Genomic DNA, 23,367 nt, shown 5'->3' on the forward strand with positions numbered 1-23,367 from the left:
TCTGTATCAGCAGCACTGAGCCACTGTACATGCCATAGGATAGGGGTTCAAAATTGGCAAAATGAACAAATAAAAAATTAGGGACTTGCATCTAACTTCTCCAATGTTAGAAATGATTGCCTTTGCAACAACGCATGTTCATATTGCAGCGCTGGATCAAGGTTTCCTCATTTTTGCTACAATAGCTCCCAAAGAGCAGCACCCAGTAGCCTCAGGCAGAAAGAGGAGGTGTCAGCTTCCTCGCTCAGCAAAGGAACTCAGTTCAGGTTGCAATGCAGCAGCACCCACTTCCATGCTTCAGGAGGTTATCTAGGGAAAGGCGGGCAAGAGGGTTTCCAGAGGTTCTCACAGGCAGGTGAGACAAATCAGAAACAGCATTATCAGACCTCCTTAGCAGGGAGAATCAGGTTTTATAAATAACTCTTAGTGGAGGGTGGGAGAGGGAGAATTCTCTATTCCCACATTGATGGCACTAAATCGCCAATATGAGCTAAGCAAAACAAAAGGTAGCATGAAGTAACTCATTGAAGTTACTTGGTTTCTGTTACCTACTGTAATAGTTCTGAAATAGCTACTGACTCACCGCTCTCATTATGAGACTACTTGGAAGACCGGGGTCATACCTAACAGGGGCTCCTCACCCAGGCTTCGAAGCTTTTTGTAGGCTTTATCTTCCATACATGAATGCTGTGATTCTGGGAGGTCTGGTACACCTATTTCACAAGCCACTACTTCAAGTGCCTTCAGTGTAATTGAAAACAGTGCAGGCAGCATCCAAGATACTTTGACAGACTCTGCCAACTGTCAGTTTCAGCTGTTCTTTTCTGTTTCCACCATAGTTCATAAACTACTATTACATGAGCCATGTTTGTTTCTGCCCTAACTAATCATTTTCTTTAAAAATAATTCCTTTTGCTTAAAGTTTGCCCCAGACTTGCAATTTTATCCATAATTAAGGCAAAGATAAATTATTATTATAACCTAACAAAAATATATTCATAAAATGTGAAACTTCACCCATTATATTAAATTTTAGATATCTGTTAGAGAAAGGTAATTCAGGATTGCCTGGGTAAAACTTAAAGAACCATGTAAAGTTCTGTTTCCTTTTGCTTTAAATAGGTGCTGAAGACTGTGCTTATTCTACACTTATTAGGTATGAACACCTACCAAGTATAGGAACTTCTACAAATGCCTTCTCTGTATGTTCTTCTACTTTCACTTATCCATCTTCTCTTGACAACTCTGCTTAAGTAAGTGTATTAGTAAGAAAGAGTAATAGACCCAAATATAGACTTTCAGAAAAATAATGACATAAATATTCCTTTTCCTCTCCAGTCCACCTTTAAGATTTTATTAAGAAAAGGACAAATAAGTAAGTTCATAAACAAATTTAATTACATTGAAGTATCTAAAGTGTATGCTATGTGTGGGGGCTTATTTTCACATATTAAACACTAGTCCCCTTAGTATTAAGTTCATACCAACCTTCCCTTGGTAAAATGAAGAGCACTGATGCAGATTAAATGACTTTCTCCCATGATGCTACTACTCCACCATCTATTCTAGAGAGAATGCAGTCTTCAACATGAAAAAATGCCCCTTGATTATTTTTTCCTCTCACATGTTTTAAACAGAAAAGTGTAGAATATCAAGAGAAGCCATATTTCCAAGGTTTTAAGTAGTATTTTTCAGTATTTTCTCTTATTAAAATTGGTGCAATTCATCCAAAACATTTTTCAAATGTCATTATTTACATACTTAAAAATTGCTTAGAGAAAACAATCTCTCCATCTGAAAGATTTACTTTAAGAAACCAACTAGTAATCATCAAAACAGAAAGGAAAAAAAATTCACTTTCATAGACTACACATTTTTTAAAAACTCATCGAAGATCTTCATTTTACAGATTAGAAAACAGTTCATACAGGTTAAGTAATTTGCCTCAGATCACAAAGCACTAGAAATAGAATCAGGTATTTTAATTGCTCTAAATCATGCAAGTTAAATATGTTCTCATCCACTGTCATTTAAATTTTAAAATGATCACTCTTTCTCATTAATTCCTGAAGAAGGACTCCTACAATATATGTTCTACATTTTCAAACTTGTTCAAGTTAATACACTTCAAATTCTAACTCCAACAAAAAAGGTAGTATCTAAGAACTTTCCTCCAAAAGTTTCAAGAAAGTAAGTTTAGGTGTGCACATCCCTAAAATGTCACAATGAATTTCAAAGTATATCCTTTTGATTGCTGTCCCCTGAGTACATTTTAGATGTTTGTTCAACCACCACAAAAAAAAAAGAGAGAGAGAGGGAGAAAATTCTAGAAGTTTCTCTTTGACAAACAGCATCAACAATCTGTGAATGAAATGCTTAGATCATTATTCCATTAATACTTAATGGGTTTCTGGCTTAAATTAGGAAATCACTAGCATTTTATCAATTTACTGCATGAAGAGTTAATAAAAGGTTGGAAAATGCACTCTTAGTTGACTTTGGATCTGAAAGAAGGTGATCTGACATTGTCAACACAAACTGAAGACTTGAGCTTAAAAGCAAACAACAGAAGAAATGAACAAGTTCCTTCACTAAAAAGCTCTTTTCTATTCAAGCTCTGATCTCTTACCAAGTGCATTGGCACCGTGGAGACCCCATCAGTAAGGCTTTCGGATTTTCATTTCAATGCTCCAATAAATCAATTCTGTACCTTTTAACTTTGGGTACTCAAGGGCAAAGCAGAGGGCACAGTGTGGGTAACAATTTACATTGGATCATTTTCAAGGACTGTAGTCTAACCACTCATTACAATTGTTTCTTTGTGCAACTGATTATTCTCAAAGTACTGGGAGAATGCAGTACCGTACTTCCCTGAAAGATAACGGCAACAAAACCCAAGACATGATTTTGATTACAAACTGATGTGGCAGTTTGACCAGTAAAGTGCAGTGTGTGTTGTCTTCTTAAATATTATTAACGTATGTTTCTTAATTATGACCTCAGGTGTCACTGTACAAAGAAACAAAAAAATCTTGTTAAAAGGTTCACACACCTATATTTTTAAAGTATGGCCAGTTTAGCAAGGTGGCAAATTTGTTTGAAAACATGAAACACAGACAATCGCCACCACAGCTCAATCTCTCTCTCTCTCTCTCTCTCTCTCTCACACACACACACACACACACACACACACGTTCAAAGCTGTGTTAAACACAAAAATCCTTACCCCATTTTGCCCAATGAAAACTTGCTCTGAAGTTTCTGCTCTTAGGCTACGGAATAACTTCCAGAGGAATTTCTCCGTCTGCTATTTCGCAGTTGCTTTTCCACCCCCCGAGGTCCTTTTCTGGAGGTATTTCAGTAATGCTGACAATTCAGTTAGTTCCCTTGTATAAAATGATTTCTCTCTCAGAAATACCAAAACGTGCACACAGAGGTGGCATTTGCTTATTAGAGTTAAAATGCTGCGCGGAGGAGACAGCGGTCAACTCTATTCCACAAAATGAGTCTACGTGTTGGAAAACGCAGAATCCAGCTTCACAGAGTCCTAGGAAAAATGACTTGGGTGGTCATTTCGCTCGGGTCCTCCGCCACTCTCGGAGAGGCAGGTAACTCGGTCTTTTCGGTGCTACTAAGGCTGCGGGTTCAAATTTCTCCACCACCCCAGGTCCCGGGGGGTGGAGCGTGCAACCCAATGCGACGTGCACTTTATAGAGAGCCCTACGAGAAAATAAAAATCCTAAAAGCAGCAATGCCACTGCTTCCCTGCACTCACATTAGAAAAAGGCTATATATATAGAAAAATCTCCTCGAGGTGCAAACCCGGCAGCTCGCGACGTGCACAACACTCCTCATTGGAATCTGTCTTTTATATATTTTTTTCTCCCTCCTAAGACTCGGAGCCGAGAAGAGGCGGGGAGGAGGCAGAGAAGGCTGGGCAGGATCGATTCATTCTCCCGAGAATAAACGGAGCCATTTCCAGGCGGGCAGCAGGCTGGGGGCGCAGCGGGTGCCGGAGAGCAGGGGGAGGGGGCCGATCCCACCTCCCTCAGCCCCTTCCCGCCCCCCGCCGCCGAGCACAATGGAGCCCGGCTTCCGCCCGGCCCTTCATTCGCGGCTGCCCACTCTGCCCTCCTCTCCCGAGCACAGCAGGTCCGAGGCTCCCGTCGGCGGAGAATGAATGAATCAGAGAGCCTAGCCCTAGCCCCACGCCGCCCAGGTACCCGGCCCCCAGCGCCAGGGCGGGCCGAGCGGTGGTGGACTGAGCTGAAGGGTCCACGGGCGCCCGCCCGAGTCCAGGCGGGCGGCTAATTCCGCGTCGGGGGGCGGGGAGCGGGACTCGAAGCCGCCGGAGAGCCGCGGCTCCAGCGCCCCCACCCCTGCTCCCAGCCTCTCACGCTCCGCTCCGCCGCCACGCGTCGCTCCGTCCGCGGCCCCGCCGCCTCCGCACACTCCCAGCACCGCCGGCCTCCAGCGCCCGCTCAGCAGGCAGCGCCGACCCAGGCGGCCCTGGAGCCGCCGCCGCCTCCGCCTTCACCGGACGCTCGCCGAGCGGAGGGCGCCCCTTCCCAGGTCAGCGCCGCCGCGTGAGCCCAGCGCGGTGGCAGAGCTGGCTGCGGCGGGGGGAGCGGGCAGCTGGGCGGGGAGAACGGGGGCCAGAGCGGTCCCTCCCCCTGCTCGCGGGGGGAGGCCGGCGGCTGCCGCGGCGGACGCCGGGGTTGGGGCGCTGACACGTCCCGAGGGCCCGGCGGGGCCCGGCGTGCCGCGGGAGGAGGCTGCAGCCGCGAGGGCGGCGGGGAGGCTGGCGGCACCGAGCCGGCCCGCGTGGGGAGCTAGTCCGGTCAGCGAGTCCGTCAGTCCGTCCGTCCGTCCTTCCTTCCCCCCTCCCCTAGCGGCCGGCGGCTGGCGGGCCGTGCGCCCTGCTCCAGCGCTGGCTCCTGGCCCCGCTCCCTGCTTCCACAGCCCCTTTCTCTGCACCCCACACCGGGTGCTCGCGCCCTGTCTCCATCCTCCCCGCAGGAGGACCTTTAAATAGCAACGTCAGCGCGCTCTTCTCCGCACACACGTCACCCGCCGCTTACGTCACCGGTGTGCGGGGGATGATGTCACGCGGCCGGAAGTACTGCTAAATTAGGGAAGAAGCAGGGGAGGAGGATTCCACCAGCTCCTCTGTGCCCACCTGTTCTCGCTTTTCCTTAAAGGCCAAAGCACAGGAGACAGCCCGAGAGGAGCTTGGAGGGGGAAGAGGCAGAGATTTCCTTTGGCACACAGGTGCCAAAAGCGAGTGACTCATTCATGGCAACAGTGCCGAAGTGTCAAGCGGGTGCTATCTTGTCTCCCACTCGCACCTCCATTGCCGCTGCATCCCTGGGCTTCTCTAGTCCCAACTAGCACGGATATGTGGGAGGAAAACCTGATCGCTAGTGATAGATTATTTCTAACAATACTTAGAAAAAAATCACCTTAATTTTCAAGAGTTAATGCTATTCTGGACAGAGGAGAGTTAAAAGCAATTTTTTCCCGCTTAGTGGTTATCTGAATCACGAATGAATAAAGAGCAGAGCCATAAACAAATGTTATAATGCAATAAAGGATAGTAATTAATAGGGAAGAAGGCCATCAAATAATCTAAATGTTTTTATTTGCAGAAGAGCAAAGTTTTGGCACAGGATAATGAGTCAATCTTAGATAATTACCGTCATAGACATAGCAAATGCCAGTACACCCTCTCAACTCTGCTTTATCAAGAATATGAGTTCCAGTCTATGGAAATTAAAAATAAGAAAGACCACCAAACCCCCCTTTAAAAAAATTAGCACATGCACGTTTCAATTATGTTTGTCTTTCTTCGTTTGGGCCATGTGATAACAAAACCTCTTAAATATGTGATTTTTCATTTCCTATATGGCAAGGGGAATAGCCATTTTTAGGTTTACTAGCTGTGTATGTGCATAATAAATCATATTATGAATGCTTTTCAAATAGCAAATTACTGCAAGTTATAAAATGTCCTTATTATTTTGATAGTTTATTAGATAGACTTAAATAATGAACTTTGATTTGATTTAATGTGATAGTCATGACCCAGAAACAGAATTACTAGATAATACCAAAGGCCATTGCTATTTCAGAGTTAGTCTATACATTCAGTGACCACATTTTCCAAACCAAACCCCAGGCACATCATTTGACAATAGACAAAATATTTGAAATCTGAAGTGACCTGGAAAATCCAGGACATAGGATTACCAACCTATAAAGTGGTTGTTAGGAGAGCTATAAATGGATCAATGCAGTTTAAATAAAAGAAGTTAAAACTCTGCAAAATTTATACTATGTGTAGCTTTTTAAAAAAATGTTTTTAATGTTAAACTACTAGCATAATTCCTAATTAAGGAATGTTGGTTCTACAGCTTTCTATATTTACATTTTCTTGGTCAATTTAGGAGCCTGTCATTAAAGGACACCAGCCAAAATAGGACCAATTTGTAACTAAATCAGGCTTCCTGGTTATCCTCACATATAAAATCAAGCAATTTAATATTTTAATTGCTTACAATTTGAAATATTAAAAGTATTTTTAGAATTATAACAGGTTAATAAAAAACAAACCCCTGACTGACAACTATCATATTAATAGAAACTTGTACTAATTTATCTTTCAAATAAATTGAGTTTCTTACATATGTATAAAATATTAAAACTGCCTGGCCAGCGTTGCTCAGTGGTTGGGGGTTGACCTGTTGAACCAGGATTCTCAGCCGTGGCACATGCCCGGATTGTGGGCTTGATCCTTATTAAGGGGCGTGCAGGAGGCAGCTGATCAATGATTCTCTCTCATCATTGATGTTTCTATCTCTCTCCCTCTCCCTTCTCTCTGAAATCATTAAAAATATATTTATAGCCCTAGAGGAACCCTATCCCAATGGAGATGGCTTCTTCCAAGAAGACAATGCTCCATGCCACAGTGCTCGTATTGTGCAGGAGTGGTTTCAAGAACATGAGGGAGACTTTACCTTGCTTAGGTGGCCCCCACAATCACCAGATCTCAATCCAATTGAGCATTTGTGGGACGAAATTAAAAGAGCCATCAGCCATCAGTTCTCACAGAACTGGACAGTGCTATTTATCAGGCATGGTGTCAGATTCCTCGCATCACCTTTCAAAATCTTGTGGAGTCAATGCCAAGAAGAAATCGCCGCAGTATTGAAGGCAAAAGGTGGCCCAATGAAGTACTGATGGGGTGGTCATAATAATCTGGCCACTCAATGTATATATATTTATAAAGCAATAGGACTGTCAGTCTTCAAATATTGTCATCTGTTGGCTATTGCAAATTGAAATACAAATTGTTATTTACTAAAATTTCTCTACAAATTATTTCCTATCTGAATGAAATTACTTTTCTCTCTTTCCTGCTCTTTCTGTCCAAGCTTACTGTGTCATTATTAACACTTCATTCTACTCTTTTGTCATGACTTCTTTGGGTTATAATCTTAGTCCCCCTCATCTTTACCCAAATGTGAAAACAGCGAGTCATCTGCCTCCCTGCCTTTAGAATGCTGACCCTTCCCTAGAGTTTCTACTTTTCAGAGCTACATGATCGCTTCTCAACTGCTCTTTTGTCAGCTGAAAGCAGAGCAACATTTTTCCTATGTAAATCTAATGGCGCATTGTGATATAATTACTCAAAGTTTATGTGATTGCTTAACTTCAGCTTCTGCTTTTACTTTAGAAAATTCTGCTAGTAATTGTTCTTTTTTTCCCTAGCTTGTGTAGTATGTCAGGGAATCTATACATTCATGTACCCAAAGGAATAAGTAAGACATTTGATATTTCATGGAATATCTGCTCAGACATAAAATAATAAAGTAAATGCCCTTTCCTTCCCACCCCTCTTGAAAGAATTCTAATACAATTTTAAGAGAAGTCAGAGAACCATTCTATGGTTTTCCAACAAAAAGTAAATATCTTTTCTCCTGATGTAACCCAAGTGCTAGCCATGAATTTCTAACCCTGATTACTTTGTATGTTTTTTAAAATAATGAGCTTCATATCTCACTAATAAAAAAGAAACATGCAAATTGGTGTCACTCCGCTACACCCACCAGCCAATCAGGATGGATATGCAAATTAACCCAACAAAGATGGTGGTTAATTTGCATATGCAGGCTCGGAGCCAAAACTGAAGGCTCTGGCCTGAGGGAAGACTGAAGACTGAAGACGACTGAAGACTGAAGACGACTGAAGACTGAAGATGACTGAAGACTGAAGAGGCTTGGCTTCTCTGCTGCGGCCAGAGTGAAGGCCTGGGTCCTGGGTGCCGGAGGAAAACCAGTGCCAGCAGCCAGGGGAAGGAAGACCTATTGCATGAATCTCTTTGTGCAATGGGCCTCTAGTATACATATAATTTTTTTTTTTACTGGAAGAGGCAGAAGGTACTTTGGTAGACTTGCAAATTTTTAACAGTTCCTGTTTCCCACTACATTCTGAAAATTTATGGAGAGGCTTCTGAATACCCTCTGATTTTAGAATCTGTGGGTGGAGGCATCTGTTTTAGTTACAGAGTTTACTTTCATGCCCTTAATAGGAGATGGTAATAGTCAATGGGTGTTCATAGACTGGTCATGAGATACATCTTTCTCAATGAAAAGATCTAGGAGACAGAAAAAATTTGTTGGAAAGAGAGTTAAAGCCAGATTTAATTTTAATTGCTTGTATTAGATAATAGCAACTCCCTTTCAAATTCCCTCTTTTTAATGACCAAAATACAACCTTTTTCAAATAAAGCCTTAGGTAGAAATAAAAGTTATCTCTGCATACAATAGCAATCTCAAGATTCCTAGTTTATGCCACATAGTTGTGAAGGAACTAAGTGTAACAGCAAAACCTAAAAGTAAAAAGAAAAGAATGAAAGAGTTGTAGGGAAACAGAATTTATCCAGTTGATTCTCCAAAGTCAGCCCACCTCCTCTACAATATAGCAGATATTGGGTGCCAGTAAGACATGTTTGGCCTGTTCAAAACCATCCTTTACTATTACAATAATGTTCTAAACAGAAATAGAGTAGTTAATAGTCTCAAGGGTGGAGTGTGTTTGCCATCTCTAAGGTAATGACTTGAGGACAGTTGTTACTCTTCAGTGTGTCTCCACTATTTTACCAGTGGGTTGGATTATGGTGGAGGGAGGGAAGTTAGAAAATTATTCTAAAGAAAAATGATATAGAGTGATGGGAAATAACCTTATAGAACTATCTTTTGCTCTGATTTTTGCTGTAAATTCATTATTTGTTTTCTAAAAATGGTTAAATAGATACAGATATAATCCTAGGCTTATGAACAAGCATATCGGAAAGTTTAAATTGGTGCTGTGAGAAGATCATTATACTATATATGTAAAATTTTAAATGTTTAGAAAAGATGGGGATATGGTGCCTTTGAGAAAAGTGTCTGGTTTGACTGCAGGTTGTGTGTTTGGTTGGTTGGTTGTTCTAAACAACAGTTACAGAGAACAGGCTGAAGAAATATGCAGATCTGCAAAGAGCTACAGTAGAGAACGTGGAGCATAGCTTGTTCTACACCTGTGTAGTTACTTAGAATGGAATGCTGTGGAAGCTGATTGCCATGGTAACCAATAATCTTTTTCCTGAATGGGGGAACAGGGCAACCATGAGGAAACTGTTTTAAATGAGCTACGCTGTTTTGTGATTCTTTTGGTGCCAGTTAGGTCACCACCCTAGGTATTAAGGACAGCCATGCTTATGAAAGGAAGTTTCCTTCTTATCAAAGAGAAAAGGCTGGGGCAAAAACGTGGGGCTATTTCAAAGAGAGAGAGAGGGGTTTAAGATGGCAACATAATTGGTAGAAACTGTTCACATGGTTAGAGTGGGCAGACACAATACCTGGAAACCATGCTAAATGTTCTCCCCAACATAAGAGGTCAGAATAAATAAAGATTGCTAACATTTGGGAGTTTCAGCCAAGATAGTTCATAAGTTATTTATGAGGCTTTTATTTCTTTTAATCTGGTTCTAAATAATAATTTCTCTAAAAATAAAAATGGCAATGGTAAATAAATCTTTAGTCAATATCCATTTCATTATTTTAATAATGAATTGCAGCCCTGGTTGGTGTGGTTCAGTGGTTGGAGCGTTGGCCCATGCACTGAAGGGTCACAGGTTCGATCCCCAACCCTGTCGGGGCTCGAGTGAGAGGCAACTGATTGATATGTCTGTCTCACAGGTCTGAAGGAAGTTGGTCCTATAGTTGGTTTGGATGGTCCAAGGTGTCACTAGGGTCCAAGCTCTTTCCAGCCTTTTACTTAACCATCTTCAAGTGTTGTCTTTTTAAACAATCCTATATAATAAAAGGCTAATATGCAAATAGACCAAATGGCAAAACAACTGAACAACCGGTCACTATGACGTGCACTGACCACCAGGGGGCGTGCGCGGAATATGGCGGGCATTGGCTGTGGCAGGATGGTGGAGCAGGTGAGTGGGGGCGCCAGACCAAGGTGGGGCACCGGTTGCTGTCATTGGGGAGAGCCTCTGGTGGTTACTGAAAATTCTTTGCTCCCGCACGCCACAGTCCCGCCCGGCGCTTGCACCTGCTGCTGGTGCTGGCCCGGTTTGCACCCGCTACTGGCTCTGGAGCAATCGCTAGTACCCACTGCCAGCACTCAGCACCGGCCCCGATTGCTTGGTGCTGTCAGCAGGTGCAAAAGGCAGCTGCCAGCCCCAATCACCCCTCAGGGCTTCTTCACCTCCCTCTGCTCCTGAGGGGAGATCAGGGCCGGCAGCCGCCTCTTGTACCCACTGCCAGGACGGACCCGCTCACACCCGCTGCCGGTGCCAGAGCCACCGCTCACACCCACTGCTGGCGCCGGCCCCAATTGTCCCATGCCTTCAGCGGGAAGGGCAGGGTAGGGGTGCAGAGGATGGGCGGAGACCTGCCCCTTTGCCTACCACAGCCTCACGGCCCACAGTTTCTTTCAAGGTGCATGAATTCTTGCACTGAGCCCCTAGTGTTTTTATAATTCACTTGGACAAATGATGGTTCATCCCTTGAGTCCACATATTGTGTCTGAACGAAATTAGAGCTCTCACAGTCAGGAAAAGAAGGCAATGGCTATTGGATAAGCAAACCACTTATTTGCCACAGGAACCAAAGCCACGCTGGTATTTCTATTGCTTTTCAAACAGGATAAGACTGTTTCAAATACTGGGCCTTTGCCACCTGTAACACATGTGCCCAAGATCTTCACACTCCTCATTATTCAGTTGTATGCTCAGATTGCATCTCTTGGGAGAGACTTCTTGAACATTTTTGCTTTATTTTTTAAATCTTTATTGTTGAAAGTATTACATATGTCCCCTTCTCCCCTTCCCCCCCGCCCTTGACCTCTTCTAGCCTGCCCCTGCCTCCTGCCTCAGGCCTTCACCACCCTGTTGTCTAAGTCCACAGGTTATGCATATATGCATTCAAGTTCTTTAGTTGATCTCTTTCCACTCACCCACCCTCCCTGCCTTCCCTCTGAAGTTCAACAGTTTATTCCATGCTTCTATGTCTCTGGATCTATTTTGTTCATCAGTTTGTTTTGTTCATTAGATTCCACATATGAGTGAGATCATGTGATACTTGTCTTTCTCTGACTGGCTTATTTCCCTGCTTAGCATAATACTCTCCATGTCCATCCATGCTGTTGCAAATGGTAAGAGTTCTTTCTCTCTTACATCCAGTATTCCATTGTATAAATGTACCACAGCTTTTCTATCCACTCATTTGCTGATAAGCACTTGGGCTATTTCCAAATCTTAGCTATTGTAAAAGCACGCTGTTATGAACATAGAGGTGCATATATTCTTTCTGTCTGGTGTTTCTGATTTCTTGGGATATAGTCATAGAAGTGGGATCACTGGGTCAAATGGGAGTTCCATTTTTAATTTTTTAAGAAAACTCCGTATTGTTTTCCATAATGGCTGCACCAGTCTTCATTCCTACCAGCAGTGTACTAGGGTTCCCTTTTCTCCACATCCTCCCCAACACTTGTAGTTTATTAATTTGCTGATGGTAGCCATTCTGACAGGTGTGAGGTGATACCTCATTGTTGTTTTGATGTGCATCTCTTAGATGATTATAAAATATCTGGAAGATATTCATAGCCACTCACTCTCAGACCTATATCAATAGAATTGGCTACATTGACAATCACTGGCTTAGCTCTTCCTCACTATATCTACTGAAGCAGAAACTAGCTGTATGAGCAGTTATTGGGGGTGATGTAGAAAAGATGCTTGTTGCCCAGCTGGTTTGGCTCAGTGGTTGAGTGTCGACCCATGGTTCGGTTCCCCATCAGGGCACATGCCTGGGGTGTGGGCTCCATCCCATCAGGGAGCGTGCAGGAGGTAGACAATCAATGTTTCTCATCATTGATATTTTTATCTCTCTCCCCCTCTTCCTTCCTCTCTGAAGTCAATAAAAATATATTTTAAAAAAACAGACAAACAAAACAGCCTAATCTTTTAAAAAATTCAGACAGCTTATTACATAGATAGCAAAAGCAAAAACAGCAAAGGTGCCAGCTGCCCCTGTGCCTTGTCCCACAGGACAACACAAAAACAAAAGAGGCTGGATGACAAGTGCAACATGAGTAGTGGAATATCCTGTTGCTGCAGGCAGATTCCATGTTACAGCCAGTAGTTTTACAGCCTGCAGTTGTAAGTAAAGAACATGGCTGGCCTTTGTTTCTGGTTCCTGGGAATTAGCCTCTAAATCCTTGAAATTTCCCAAGAGATAGAAGTATCTTTGTTATTCATGGTGGGCACCTGAGTTCATGCTATTAAGAAAACTCAGAATGGGGGCCATGTCAAAAAGATGAACTATGTAATTAGAGGATTGAGGCCTTGATCCAAGTGATATCAGCCCAACCTCTGGGGAGGGGAGAGGGACTAGAGATTGAATTCAATCATCTCACCAATGATTCAATCATTCATGCCTCCATGAAGAAATCCCAGTGAACACTCTGGACACAGAGGCCCAGATGGGCTTCCTGGTCGGTAATCATACATTGATGAATTGAGGGTTACATGTCCTGAGGACTTGGAAGCTTCACATGGGAAGGACATGGGTCCTCCTGACCCCGAAGGACATGAGATTGTCTAAGAACTTGCCCTATATGCCTCTTCAGTTGGCTAGTCCTGATTTGTATTCTTTATTAAAAAAACAAAAACAAACTATAATCATAAGGATGGTGCTTTCCTGAGTTCTGTGAGCTGTTCTAGCGAATTATCAAACTTGAAAGGATAGTGGGAACTCCTGAATTTGTAGCTAGTTGGTCAGAAATATGGTTGTCCTGGAAACCCTGAGCTAGTGGCTGGTGTCTGAAGTTAGGGCAGTCTTGTAGGGAAGTGTGCCCTTAACCTGTGAAACCTGATCTAACTTCAGGTAGTTAACATCAAAATTGCATTAGAGAAGGGAAGGCAGAAAACCTCAGAACCTAGGAGAGGATGAGGAATTGTCTCATGATACCCTCCTGGAAAGATATGGAGACAGTGAGAAATGGCCTTGAAGTACTTTCTTAAAGCTGCCCCTGGTTTCATGTTCCAAGAGGATCACAAGACATTTGCTAAACTTAGATCAGCTGCACTTAAGCTTTGCATCAAAAAGGGTCTGAAAATATGTTTACCAAAATGCTGGCAGTAGTTATTCCTGAGTCACGTAATCAGAGGACTTTGGGCCTTCGTCTCGATGCCTTTCTTCTTTATACTTTATAGATTCAATTTAGGGAGTAGTGAAGTGTGGGCTCCAGGGAAATCCTGCCTGGGTTTGGATCTCAAGTCTGTCATTTAGTAGCTACATGTTCTTGATACTGATCCATTAACTTGTCCTCCTAGTTCATGGGTTCAGTCAGCTCTAGGTCCTCTGAGGTGTGTGTTCTCCCCCTTTACCTTCTTCATTTACAAGAATGTCATGTGGCGCTGTCATTTCCTTTCCTAAAATGATATAATATGTCCATGGCAAGGCCCTAATTCATCATCTTTGTTTTCTCATTAAAATAAACAAGTCAAAGAACAAAATAAAAACCATGCTAGTTTGGCATGACTGTTTTCTTGGTAAGCCAAGACTTCAAGCAAATTATTTCGCCTCTTTATGCCTAAACTTTCTCATTTGTATAACGAAAATAATAGATAATAGTCCCTACTTCATAGAGTTCTTATGAGCATTAAGTGAGTTAATATAAACAAGACTCTTAGACAAATTGGCCAATTTTTTTCCTTATAATCACAACATCTCAGTCACCCTATAGAGAAATGAAATAATTTCTGAGAAAATATTTGAAAATTTCAATGAATATCTTAGATGACTATATAAATAAATAAAATACATATATACAAAATAGATATGTATTAAAATGTGTATATATATATATATACTTTATATTACTTTAAATTCCTCAGCCTCCCTCCAAAATAAGCCATAGTTAATATTTTGATCTCATACATATTTAAAGGAAGGAAATACATTAGAATGTTCATGTTTTATCTGTGGATAATGAAATTTTGGATCTTTTTATTTTCTTTGTACTTAGGACATATTCTAAGTTCTTTCAAGTCATCATGTACTACTTTTTGTAATTAAAAAAATGTTATATTTATTAGTACAGATAAAATTATTTTTATCTGAATCCTTTATGTACTTTACAAAGAAGAAAGTAGAAACAGAAAACCTTGGAGACTCCAGTGACATGAGAGATTGCTTCTGAAACATTCTGAAATTATATTTTTATTGGTTTTAACAAGATTTACAGCCTACTCAGAAAAGCAATAGAGTGGGCACCAGAAAACAAATTTGTTTGGAAGCTCTAGAACCAGTACATGAATAGTCATGACATTCAACAACATGTCCCTGTTGAAAAATGGTTTTTATAATCTATAATGGTAGATGTTCTATGAACAGAGTAAGCTTCATGTAGAATAAAGTGAAAAGATTTTAAAAGTAGAGTTAAAGATGATTAAAGATTAAAGATGAGAAAGTATTTTTACGAAACTTCTTTTTGTTATGCTAATATAGCTCACTATCAAATACAAACATGAACTGTAAGAATATCAGCAAATATATATATATATATATATATATATATATATACACACAACATGGACTTTGGAATTAGACAGGCTTAGAATTTGAGTCCTCTTGACCCAACCAGGTAGCACTGGATAAGTTATTTAATATCTCTGAGCCTCAGTTTCCCAGTCTCTAAAATGTCAATAATAATAGTACCTGAAGGGCTATAATCCTATATAATAAATAGCTAATATGCTAATTAGACTGGATGGTGGAACGACCTTCTGGAACAGCCAGTGGGTGGGGGCCGAGAGGGCCAAGGCAGACAGGGCTGTGAAGGCCTACTCTTGCACGAATTTCTTGCATCGGGCCTCTAGTAATTAAATGAAGTCCAGAATACTGGTACATTGCAAATGCTTAGTCAATGTGCTCTTTATATATGAAAGGCAATGGTCTGTTTTTGTTTCTTTTACAGATGTGAGAATTAATTGCATTCTAGATTCCTTTCATAATTAACCGTTATAAATGGAAAAGAAACATTAGACTATGTAAGAATTGGGGAAACTGACTTCAAAGTTGTTTTCAAGATGTATTCTTTTCCTTTAAAACATCTGAATCTTTGGAGTTTTACGCAGAGGCATACCATACCAACTCTGATCTTACCAAGTATAAAAGAAAGCAAAACAGAGACGTTACTATGCAAATACAACATTCTCTCTCCCCGCCCCCCAATTCATGCCCATTGATCGCTGAATCTTTGTGAACTACTATGCTTTAGCAGCGGTTCTCAACCTGTGGGTCGCGACCCCTTTGGAGGTCAAACGACCCTTTCACAGGGGTTGCCTAAGACCATCGGAAAACACATATATAATTACATATTGTTTTTGTGATTAATCACTATGCTTTAATTATGTTCAATTTGTAACAATGAAATTGGGGGTCACCACAACATGAGGAACTGTATTAAGGGGTCGCGGCATCAGGAAGGTTGAGAACCACTGCTTTAGCCTCTTCCACCCATGAAATGGAGTGTGGATTATCATTGTCTCTGGATTTATCACATAGGTGCTAAACTCCTGGCCTTTTAGGAATGCCCAAAAGACTCATGTCACCCTTCAAAGGCCTTTGAAGATTTCAGTCAGAGTTGGCCTCCGTGCCTGCCTATGAGTTATCTGTGCCCTTAAAAGTACATTAGGGTGTACCTAATTACAATTTTTATCTAAACCTCTACAAAACACTTTTCTTTAAGGGAAAAGCCTCTCTTCATAGTTCTTCTGTGCATGCCACTCCTACAGGAAGACTTCTCAGAAATGACAAAACATCCCACAGTTTGGACCCAGAGAGAGAGTGGGCCGCCTCTGTCCTTCACCCAAAACCTAATTTATAGTGAGCACCAAGGATTCAGCTGCATGGAGCCTTCCTCTCACCCATGGCACTCCCTTAACTAACAGCACATCACTGTGACCCCATCATCCAAAAAGGGGTTAAACATGCCTGGGCTTTAAAAGTCAAAGAATGAGACTGCTACATTTCTGCCTGATTACTCAAACTCTCAGGTTTTCCTCTCATTTCCCCCATTGCCTTTATTGGCATTTTCTACTTGGAAGAACTCAGTATCATCTATGAACCTAATATCTGTCTTCCAGAGCACTTGCACAGATTTAAAATATATTTGTTCTAGCACAGAAGGATCGCTGAAACTTTGCTGTTTATGCTTCTCTAAATAAAGACACATTTATTAAACATACCATTTCATTTCAAGCCAGATCCCTATCCTTGTGTTGTGTTTTTTTAAGGCAGTGCCAGTCCAATGATGAGCCAATCAAAAATTTTTATTAACTAGTAGGAAATGTCTTTGCCTATAATTATTTTGGGGAAGTCTTATATTTATAAATTTTATCCACTAGTTTTGCCTTTGGTACAATAGTCATTATTTCTTTAAAGACCTTGTAATATTTCTATATTAATTTCCCTTACAAGCTATGTACCTTATTGCCAGTAGGTTGTTTATACATTTTTTTTCAGTAGTCCTACCCTTGAATTACACATTCAACTAGTTTGTTTAGTATAGTGTGATACTATCTGTAAGTTTCCACAGCTATGCCTGCAATTTTTCTTTTAGATAGAATTCAGATAGGCAATCCATCAGTGCCTGGAAAGTTTGCCATAACAGGGTACACAACTTTGCTAGCAGTTGCATACTTTTGCCCTTGACGTTCTTTAAAAGCCTAGGTTGATCAAGTTCTATTTATCTCTTTCTGGTGTGTTAACTAGGTCCTGGGCACTTCACATTATTCTCAAGAGTAATACCACCTTCTATCTGCATAACGGTTTATATTTATCAAGTATTTTTAACTTTTCAATGGATCTAATAATATTAATCTCTAGGAATAAAAAAATAATTTATTTTTCTGTAAACCTACAGAAAAGTAGTTTTCTTTAAAACTACTTTTAAAAATCTACTAATTAAAAAAAACACATCCATAATTTAAAAGTGGGACGCTTGGTAATGTTTCCTTAGTAAAGATGGAGGGGAAAAACATACAAACCAATCTAGCTATCAGGACTGTTGCATTCCATTCCACCCCAATTAAGTGGTTTCCTTTATTCTCTACCTCTTCTGACTGATATAAATGTTCTTTTCTTCATTTAGAGATCCCTGCATAATTCTTCTTAAATTCTTATTGACTGTCATCTATGACTAAATTATCAGTTGATTTTCAAAAAAAAGAAAAGTTTTATCTATCTATACTAATAAAAGGGTAACATGCTAATTAACCAGGAGACCTTCCAGATGTTCTTCTGGACAAAGCCATGGTGGCGGGGCCAAGGCAGAGGTGATTAGGGGCGATGAGGCCAGGAGGGGAGGGCAGCTGGGGGCGATCAGGCCAGCCGGGTGGGGGCAGTTGAGGGCAGTAGGGGTCCCAGATTGGAGAAGGTGCAGGCTGGGCTGAGGGACACCCCCACCCTGTGCACAAATTTCATGCACCGGGCCACTAGTAACTATATAATAGCTTTTATTTATTGGGTGTCTACTATATGCTGAGCATTATGCTAAACATTTTATGCATATTTTTTCAGTCAATCTGTAGCAACTCTAATGGAATGGGTATTCTGTATTCACCCCAGCTATGTAAAGGAGGACATGCAAGCTCAGCAGGAATTCGTCCTTTGCCAGAAGTACAGCTAGATCTTTCTAAGTCCAAACTGTTGCCCTTAATCCCTATACTCTCTTGCCATTTACTTGGAGCTAAAGCAAGTATTTCTAGAACTACAGATGACTAGGTTAGGGTGTAGACTATCTGCATTCTGGGCTGGTTCTGCCACAACCAACTATTTGATTGAGGGCAGGTGACTTAGTTCATGGGCGCCTATTTCTTTATCTGTTAAATGCAATGATAGATTACAAAACCTTTAATGTCTTCTTTTAATGTAAGAATCACAGAACTACTAACCCCTATGTAATCATGAATAGGTACCAAACTAAAGTAAAAAATATTAAAATATGTCTTCCCTTTAAATTTAAAGAGAACAGTATGATGTTAGTCTTAACTACTCTTAATGGATATTATTCCTCCACACAGGAGGAATATGTTTGGTCTATTATTTACTTTATAGCCAAAAGAGCAGAGGTGCTCATTAAACAGTACAGCCCCCACTGTAGAGTGTAATGGCAGTTATGTCTGTAAATAAATTGTATTCATTGCCATGAGTGATAGGTTTATGTGTTTATTTCTTGATTTGAAACTGCAATAATTGAAAGTTTGGATGTAACAGAGTGTTTATTCTCTTTATTCAGATTATATTCAGAGTGGCTTAGGGGAGAAAATTGTCAGGGCCTAAATTTGGCTATGTCCGACTTAGCTTTTCCCACATAATTTTTGGATTTCTATACATAATAATTCAGACTTTTTCATGTTTCCATTTATAATGGAAACCTTCTATACTGGTTATTTTGCATGCCCTCCTCCCACCTACCTCCTGGTCCAATCTTACCCAAACCTCTCCACCCCCATTTTTCTCCAATCTCCTCTGTCCTACTTTATGCCTCAGAAGACTGAAATTTGCTGACATCTCCATGACTCCTTGTGCACTGGAACACATAGGAGATCGGCAAGTGGAAAGTGGAGTATTTTTCCTCCCCACACCCCACCCTGCCTTGTCACCCCAGTTCTTATTCATCACTCCTGAACCACATTTCCTCTGCCAGGTCAGTCTTCTTCCCCAGCTCCAGCTCCCGCTCCCACTGGCTTCTGCTAACTCTATTTCCTTTCTTTGTTTCCTCAGCCCCAGGAGGAAAACAGCTCTCCCTCTGTAACTGGTGCCTCGCCATAGTTTTTTCTTAACCTTCCTCTATACCTTTGAGTAGTCAGTCTTCTTTTTTTAAAACTTAATTAATTAATTTTAATTCTTATCCAAGGATTTCTAGAGAGAGTGGAAGGGAGGAGGAGAGATACAGAGAGAGAAACATCAATGTGAGAGATACAACCATTAGTTGCCTCCCACAGGCCCCAATAAGGGAAGGGATCAAGCCTGCAACCGAGGTACATGCCCTTGACCAGAATTGAACTGCAACCCTTCAGTCTGAGGGCCAATGCTCTAACCACTAAGTCAAATCAGCTAAGGCTCATTCTGCTTATTAAAGCCTCTTCATGTAAAAATATCTAAGGTGAATTTTGTTTCTTCCCCAGGACCCCAAATGATTCACCATCTCTTACCAAAAACCCATTAATTTGGAATTTAAGCGCCTCATTCTAGAGATGACATTGACTTCAATGAATATATATTCAACATCTTGATAAGCTCAGAATTATATTAAGTGCTATGAGAGGTACAAGAATCATTTGTGGCATGATTCTGCTTTTGAGAAGTTTATTATCTATTAAGAAAGCCTGAGATTAACATATTAAATAATTCACATGTAACACAGGACTTTAAATCTTAAATTAGGTAGTTCATAGGACTAGTCAAGCAACAGGAGATAAAATTATAGCAAATGCTCACCCTCCAGACTTGCCACACTTCTTACATATTTTTATTTCCTGAATTAGAAACATTTTTATTTATTAGACTTACAAAATATAGTATTCAGAACTAGAAAATATTAGTGAAATATTAACTACCTGTGGAATACTCATGCTTGAAATATTCTGAGTAAGTGAAATGTATCCAAAGGTACCTGCTGTGTAAACATTATGAGGTCCAAGAGGTCATCTTGTGTATGTAAGAGGAATTTATTTGTTGGTTAAACAAGAAGAATGGTAAGGCATTTGCCAATGATCAGTCTGGAACTAGCCACCATTCCCATACACTCTGTGAATAGGAAATTTATCAACTGTGCCTGATTCTTAGCTTCTATGGGACTCTCCTGTTAGGCCCAAGGATATGCACTAAAATCCAACTTTGCTCATTAGTCTATCTCCCTACTTGGTTCAGAGAGAAAGCCCCAGATATGGGAGAATGGGGAAGGCATGCACTACACTCTGGTGCCTAATATGATTCTTGCAATCCAATAAACAGGTTACTGTTTTAAGAGCTTGGATATCAAGACTATAAATTTGATATTTTACCACGGGCTGGGAAGGAAAAGATAGAATGTGCAGAAAGGTGTTGAATTTCTCTGCCTGTGTACAGACATTAGTGGAGCAGAGAAGGCTTTATGCAGGTAAGGACTTGGGGCTTGCTTTCTAATTTGATTAGGATTCAGACAGGCAAGAAAGGAGAAGGACTTAGAGGAGAGAGAAAAAATATAAGGGTTGGCAAAGAGGTAGAAATGAACTGTGTATTACCCACAGGACAATGAAGAAACCAGCTTGACCTGACCTCCAAGTAAAATTAGAACAGTACAAAGTAATATTGAACAGATAGGATGGGGCAGGTCAACAGCATGTCATTGTACTGATGAAAGAACACAGCACCAGAATTTCAGAGTGTTATCAGCTATGTGATTTCTCTCTAAGTAATGTAATGTGCTTAAAAGTATTGATGCAGCCACTCTGTAGAATTATGGTTGGTTAAAAAAATGCTATCATATTCAACAAGCAGGGCTTGAATTGGACGGGATCTTACAAGACTTGAGATCTGGAAACTGATTTTTAGGTCCCGTGCCTGGTACAGTAAATGCAGGAAGAGAGGAGGTTCAGAAGTGCATTCTCAGCCACATTTAGGGTTGGGATAGGTTTACTAATGCAGCAACATAGGTTTGCAGCTATGGCAACAATAACGCCATTCAAGATTGTTTCCTTTCCCAAAGCAGGAAGCACCTTAACAATGATTTCCTCTCCCTCACAGGAGCCTGCTTCCTACCGGGAGTGTGGGAAATGAGAGAAGCTTCATCATTTATTGCCAGGCCCACATGAAAGGTGTCGGGTAAAGGAAGGGTCATAGGAATACAGAAGTAATAATGAGTGGCTAAGGACTTTCCAAGGTCTTAGCAAGCATGCTCTTGTCAGTGCTATGGTCTATGGACTTTGTTTTTCTGCCCTTACCCTTTGTTCTCCCAATTCCAAATGTGGAAAAGTGGCACTGAAAGTCACCCACCATTAACAACTGCTGCATAAATGTCTTTTAAACACTTGGTTCTGGAGTAGCAATTATTGGAGCACTTAGCTAATAAATGCCTGGTGAGTCTAATCTCTGGATATCAGAGAATTAAATTAAAATGCCTGAAAACTGGGTAGTAAATTAGCAACACCAGTTATTAAAGTGACACATAAGGGTTGTTTTTTCACATTAAGATACCAGTATGATATAACACTCCTATCAGAACAATGGCCTTGACTCAAGTTAGCAAAACAAAGGACTTACACATTCTCTATATATTTCAGGCAGTAAAACTTTCCAAGTCAGCACTATTTTCCCTATACACCTGTTCTGTATACATCACATTGATGTGAAGTGATGTGAGATAATTATGTGAAGGCTCTTTGTAAACCGAAGAGTTATATAATGTTCAAGGAATCATTATTACTATCATTCAATGAATCATAAAAGAACATGTTACAAGATCACTTGTTAAGTCAATATTTTCAAATTCTGGAAAAATGCACTTATTCTTAAGAACTAAAAGTATTGAATTAAAATGTTGAAATATTATTTACTAGGGGCCCAGTGCACGAATTCGTGCACCTTGAAAGGAACTGTGGGCCGCAAGGCTGTGGTGGGCACAGGGGTGGATCTCTGCCCATCCTCCATGCCCCCACCTGGCCCCTCCCACTGTGGCCCCCAGCCCCCTGTCTGCTGGCAGCCCCGCTCCTGCCTCTGCAGCCCTCACACACTGATGGCACCGGCCCACTTGCACCTACTGATAGTGCAGAGCGATTGGGGCTGGCACCAGCAGTGGTGCAAGCGGCAGCTGCTGCCCCTATCACCCCTCAGGAGCAGGGGGCCGTGGAGAAGCCCTCAGGAACGATCGGGCTGGCAGCTGCTGCTCACACCTGCTGACAGCACCAAACAATCGGGGCCTGCGCCGGGCGCCAGCAGCGTGTGAAAGTGGCAGCTCTGCTGCTGGCTGTGGGTGCAAGTGGGGCCGGCATCGGCAGCAGGTGCGAGCGCCAGGTAGGACCATGGTGCATGGAAGCAAAAAATTTTCAGTAACCACCAGAGGCTCCTCTCGATGACAGCGACTGGTGCCCTGCCTTGGTCTGGTGCCCCCGCTCACCTGTTCCACCATCCCGCCGCGGCTGACGCACGCCATGTTCCATGCTCTGCCTCCTGCTGCCGAGGCCCGCCATGTTCTGCGCACTTCCCCTAGTGGTCAGCACATGTCATAGCAACTGGTTGTTTGGTTGGCTGTTCTGCCGTTCAGTCTATTTGCATAATAGGGTTTTATATATATAGATTGTGAGTTTGGTATGCTGGTAACAATGATCTGAAGTGAGAACAAGAATGAAATACATTAAAACTGTTATTCTATTACTTCTTTTTAATACTTTACTGTATTCCAAGTGTATAAAGATATGTTTACTGCAACATTGGTGTTACACACACACAAAAAGAGCCAACTGGAAGCAGCTCTCTACATTACTTATGATACCTAATACAATGTAAATGCTTTACAAATAGTTATTCTGCATTGTTTAGAAAAACATCTATACTTGTTCAGTATGCCTAACTATATAGTACACATCAGTAACAATGTACATTTTATTTAGAATATTTTCTATCCAAGATTGGTTGAATACAGAGATGCAAAACCCAGATACAGAGGGCTGGATGTATTTAAGTAAATTATGATACAATTATATCATGGGGAAAAGAATGAAATAGACACTATAAACACCAACATGGAAAAATATCCAAA

General features: G+C 41.3%; 1 protein-coding gene across 1 annotated transcript in view; it reads right to left on the reverse strand.

Annotated features, from left to right (window-relative positions):
• HOMER1 (homer scaffold protein 1) overlaps positions 1–3,357 on the reverse strand; it is an 84,045-nt gene extending 80,688 nt beyond the window's left edge. Inside the window, exon 1 of the mRNA XM_036308944.1 lies at positions 3,227–3,357. Coding sequence (XP_036164837.1) covers positions 3,227–3,231 — 5 coding nt within the window. The 5' untranslated portion in view covers positions 3,232–3,357. The remainder of the gene's footprint in view (positions 1–3,226) is intronic.
• Between the last annotated feature and the right edge of the window lie 20,010 nt (positions 3,358–23,367).

This window comes from Myotis myotis, unplaced genomic scaffold (genome assembly GCF_014108235.1).
Source record: "Myotis myotis isolate mMyoMyo1 unplaced genomic scaffold, mMyoMyo1.p scaffold_m19_p_5, whole genome shotgun sequence".
Lineage (NCBI taxonomy): Eukaryota > Metazoa > Chordata > Mammalia > Chiroptera > Vespertilionidae > Myotis > Myotis myotis.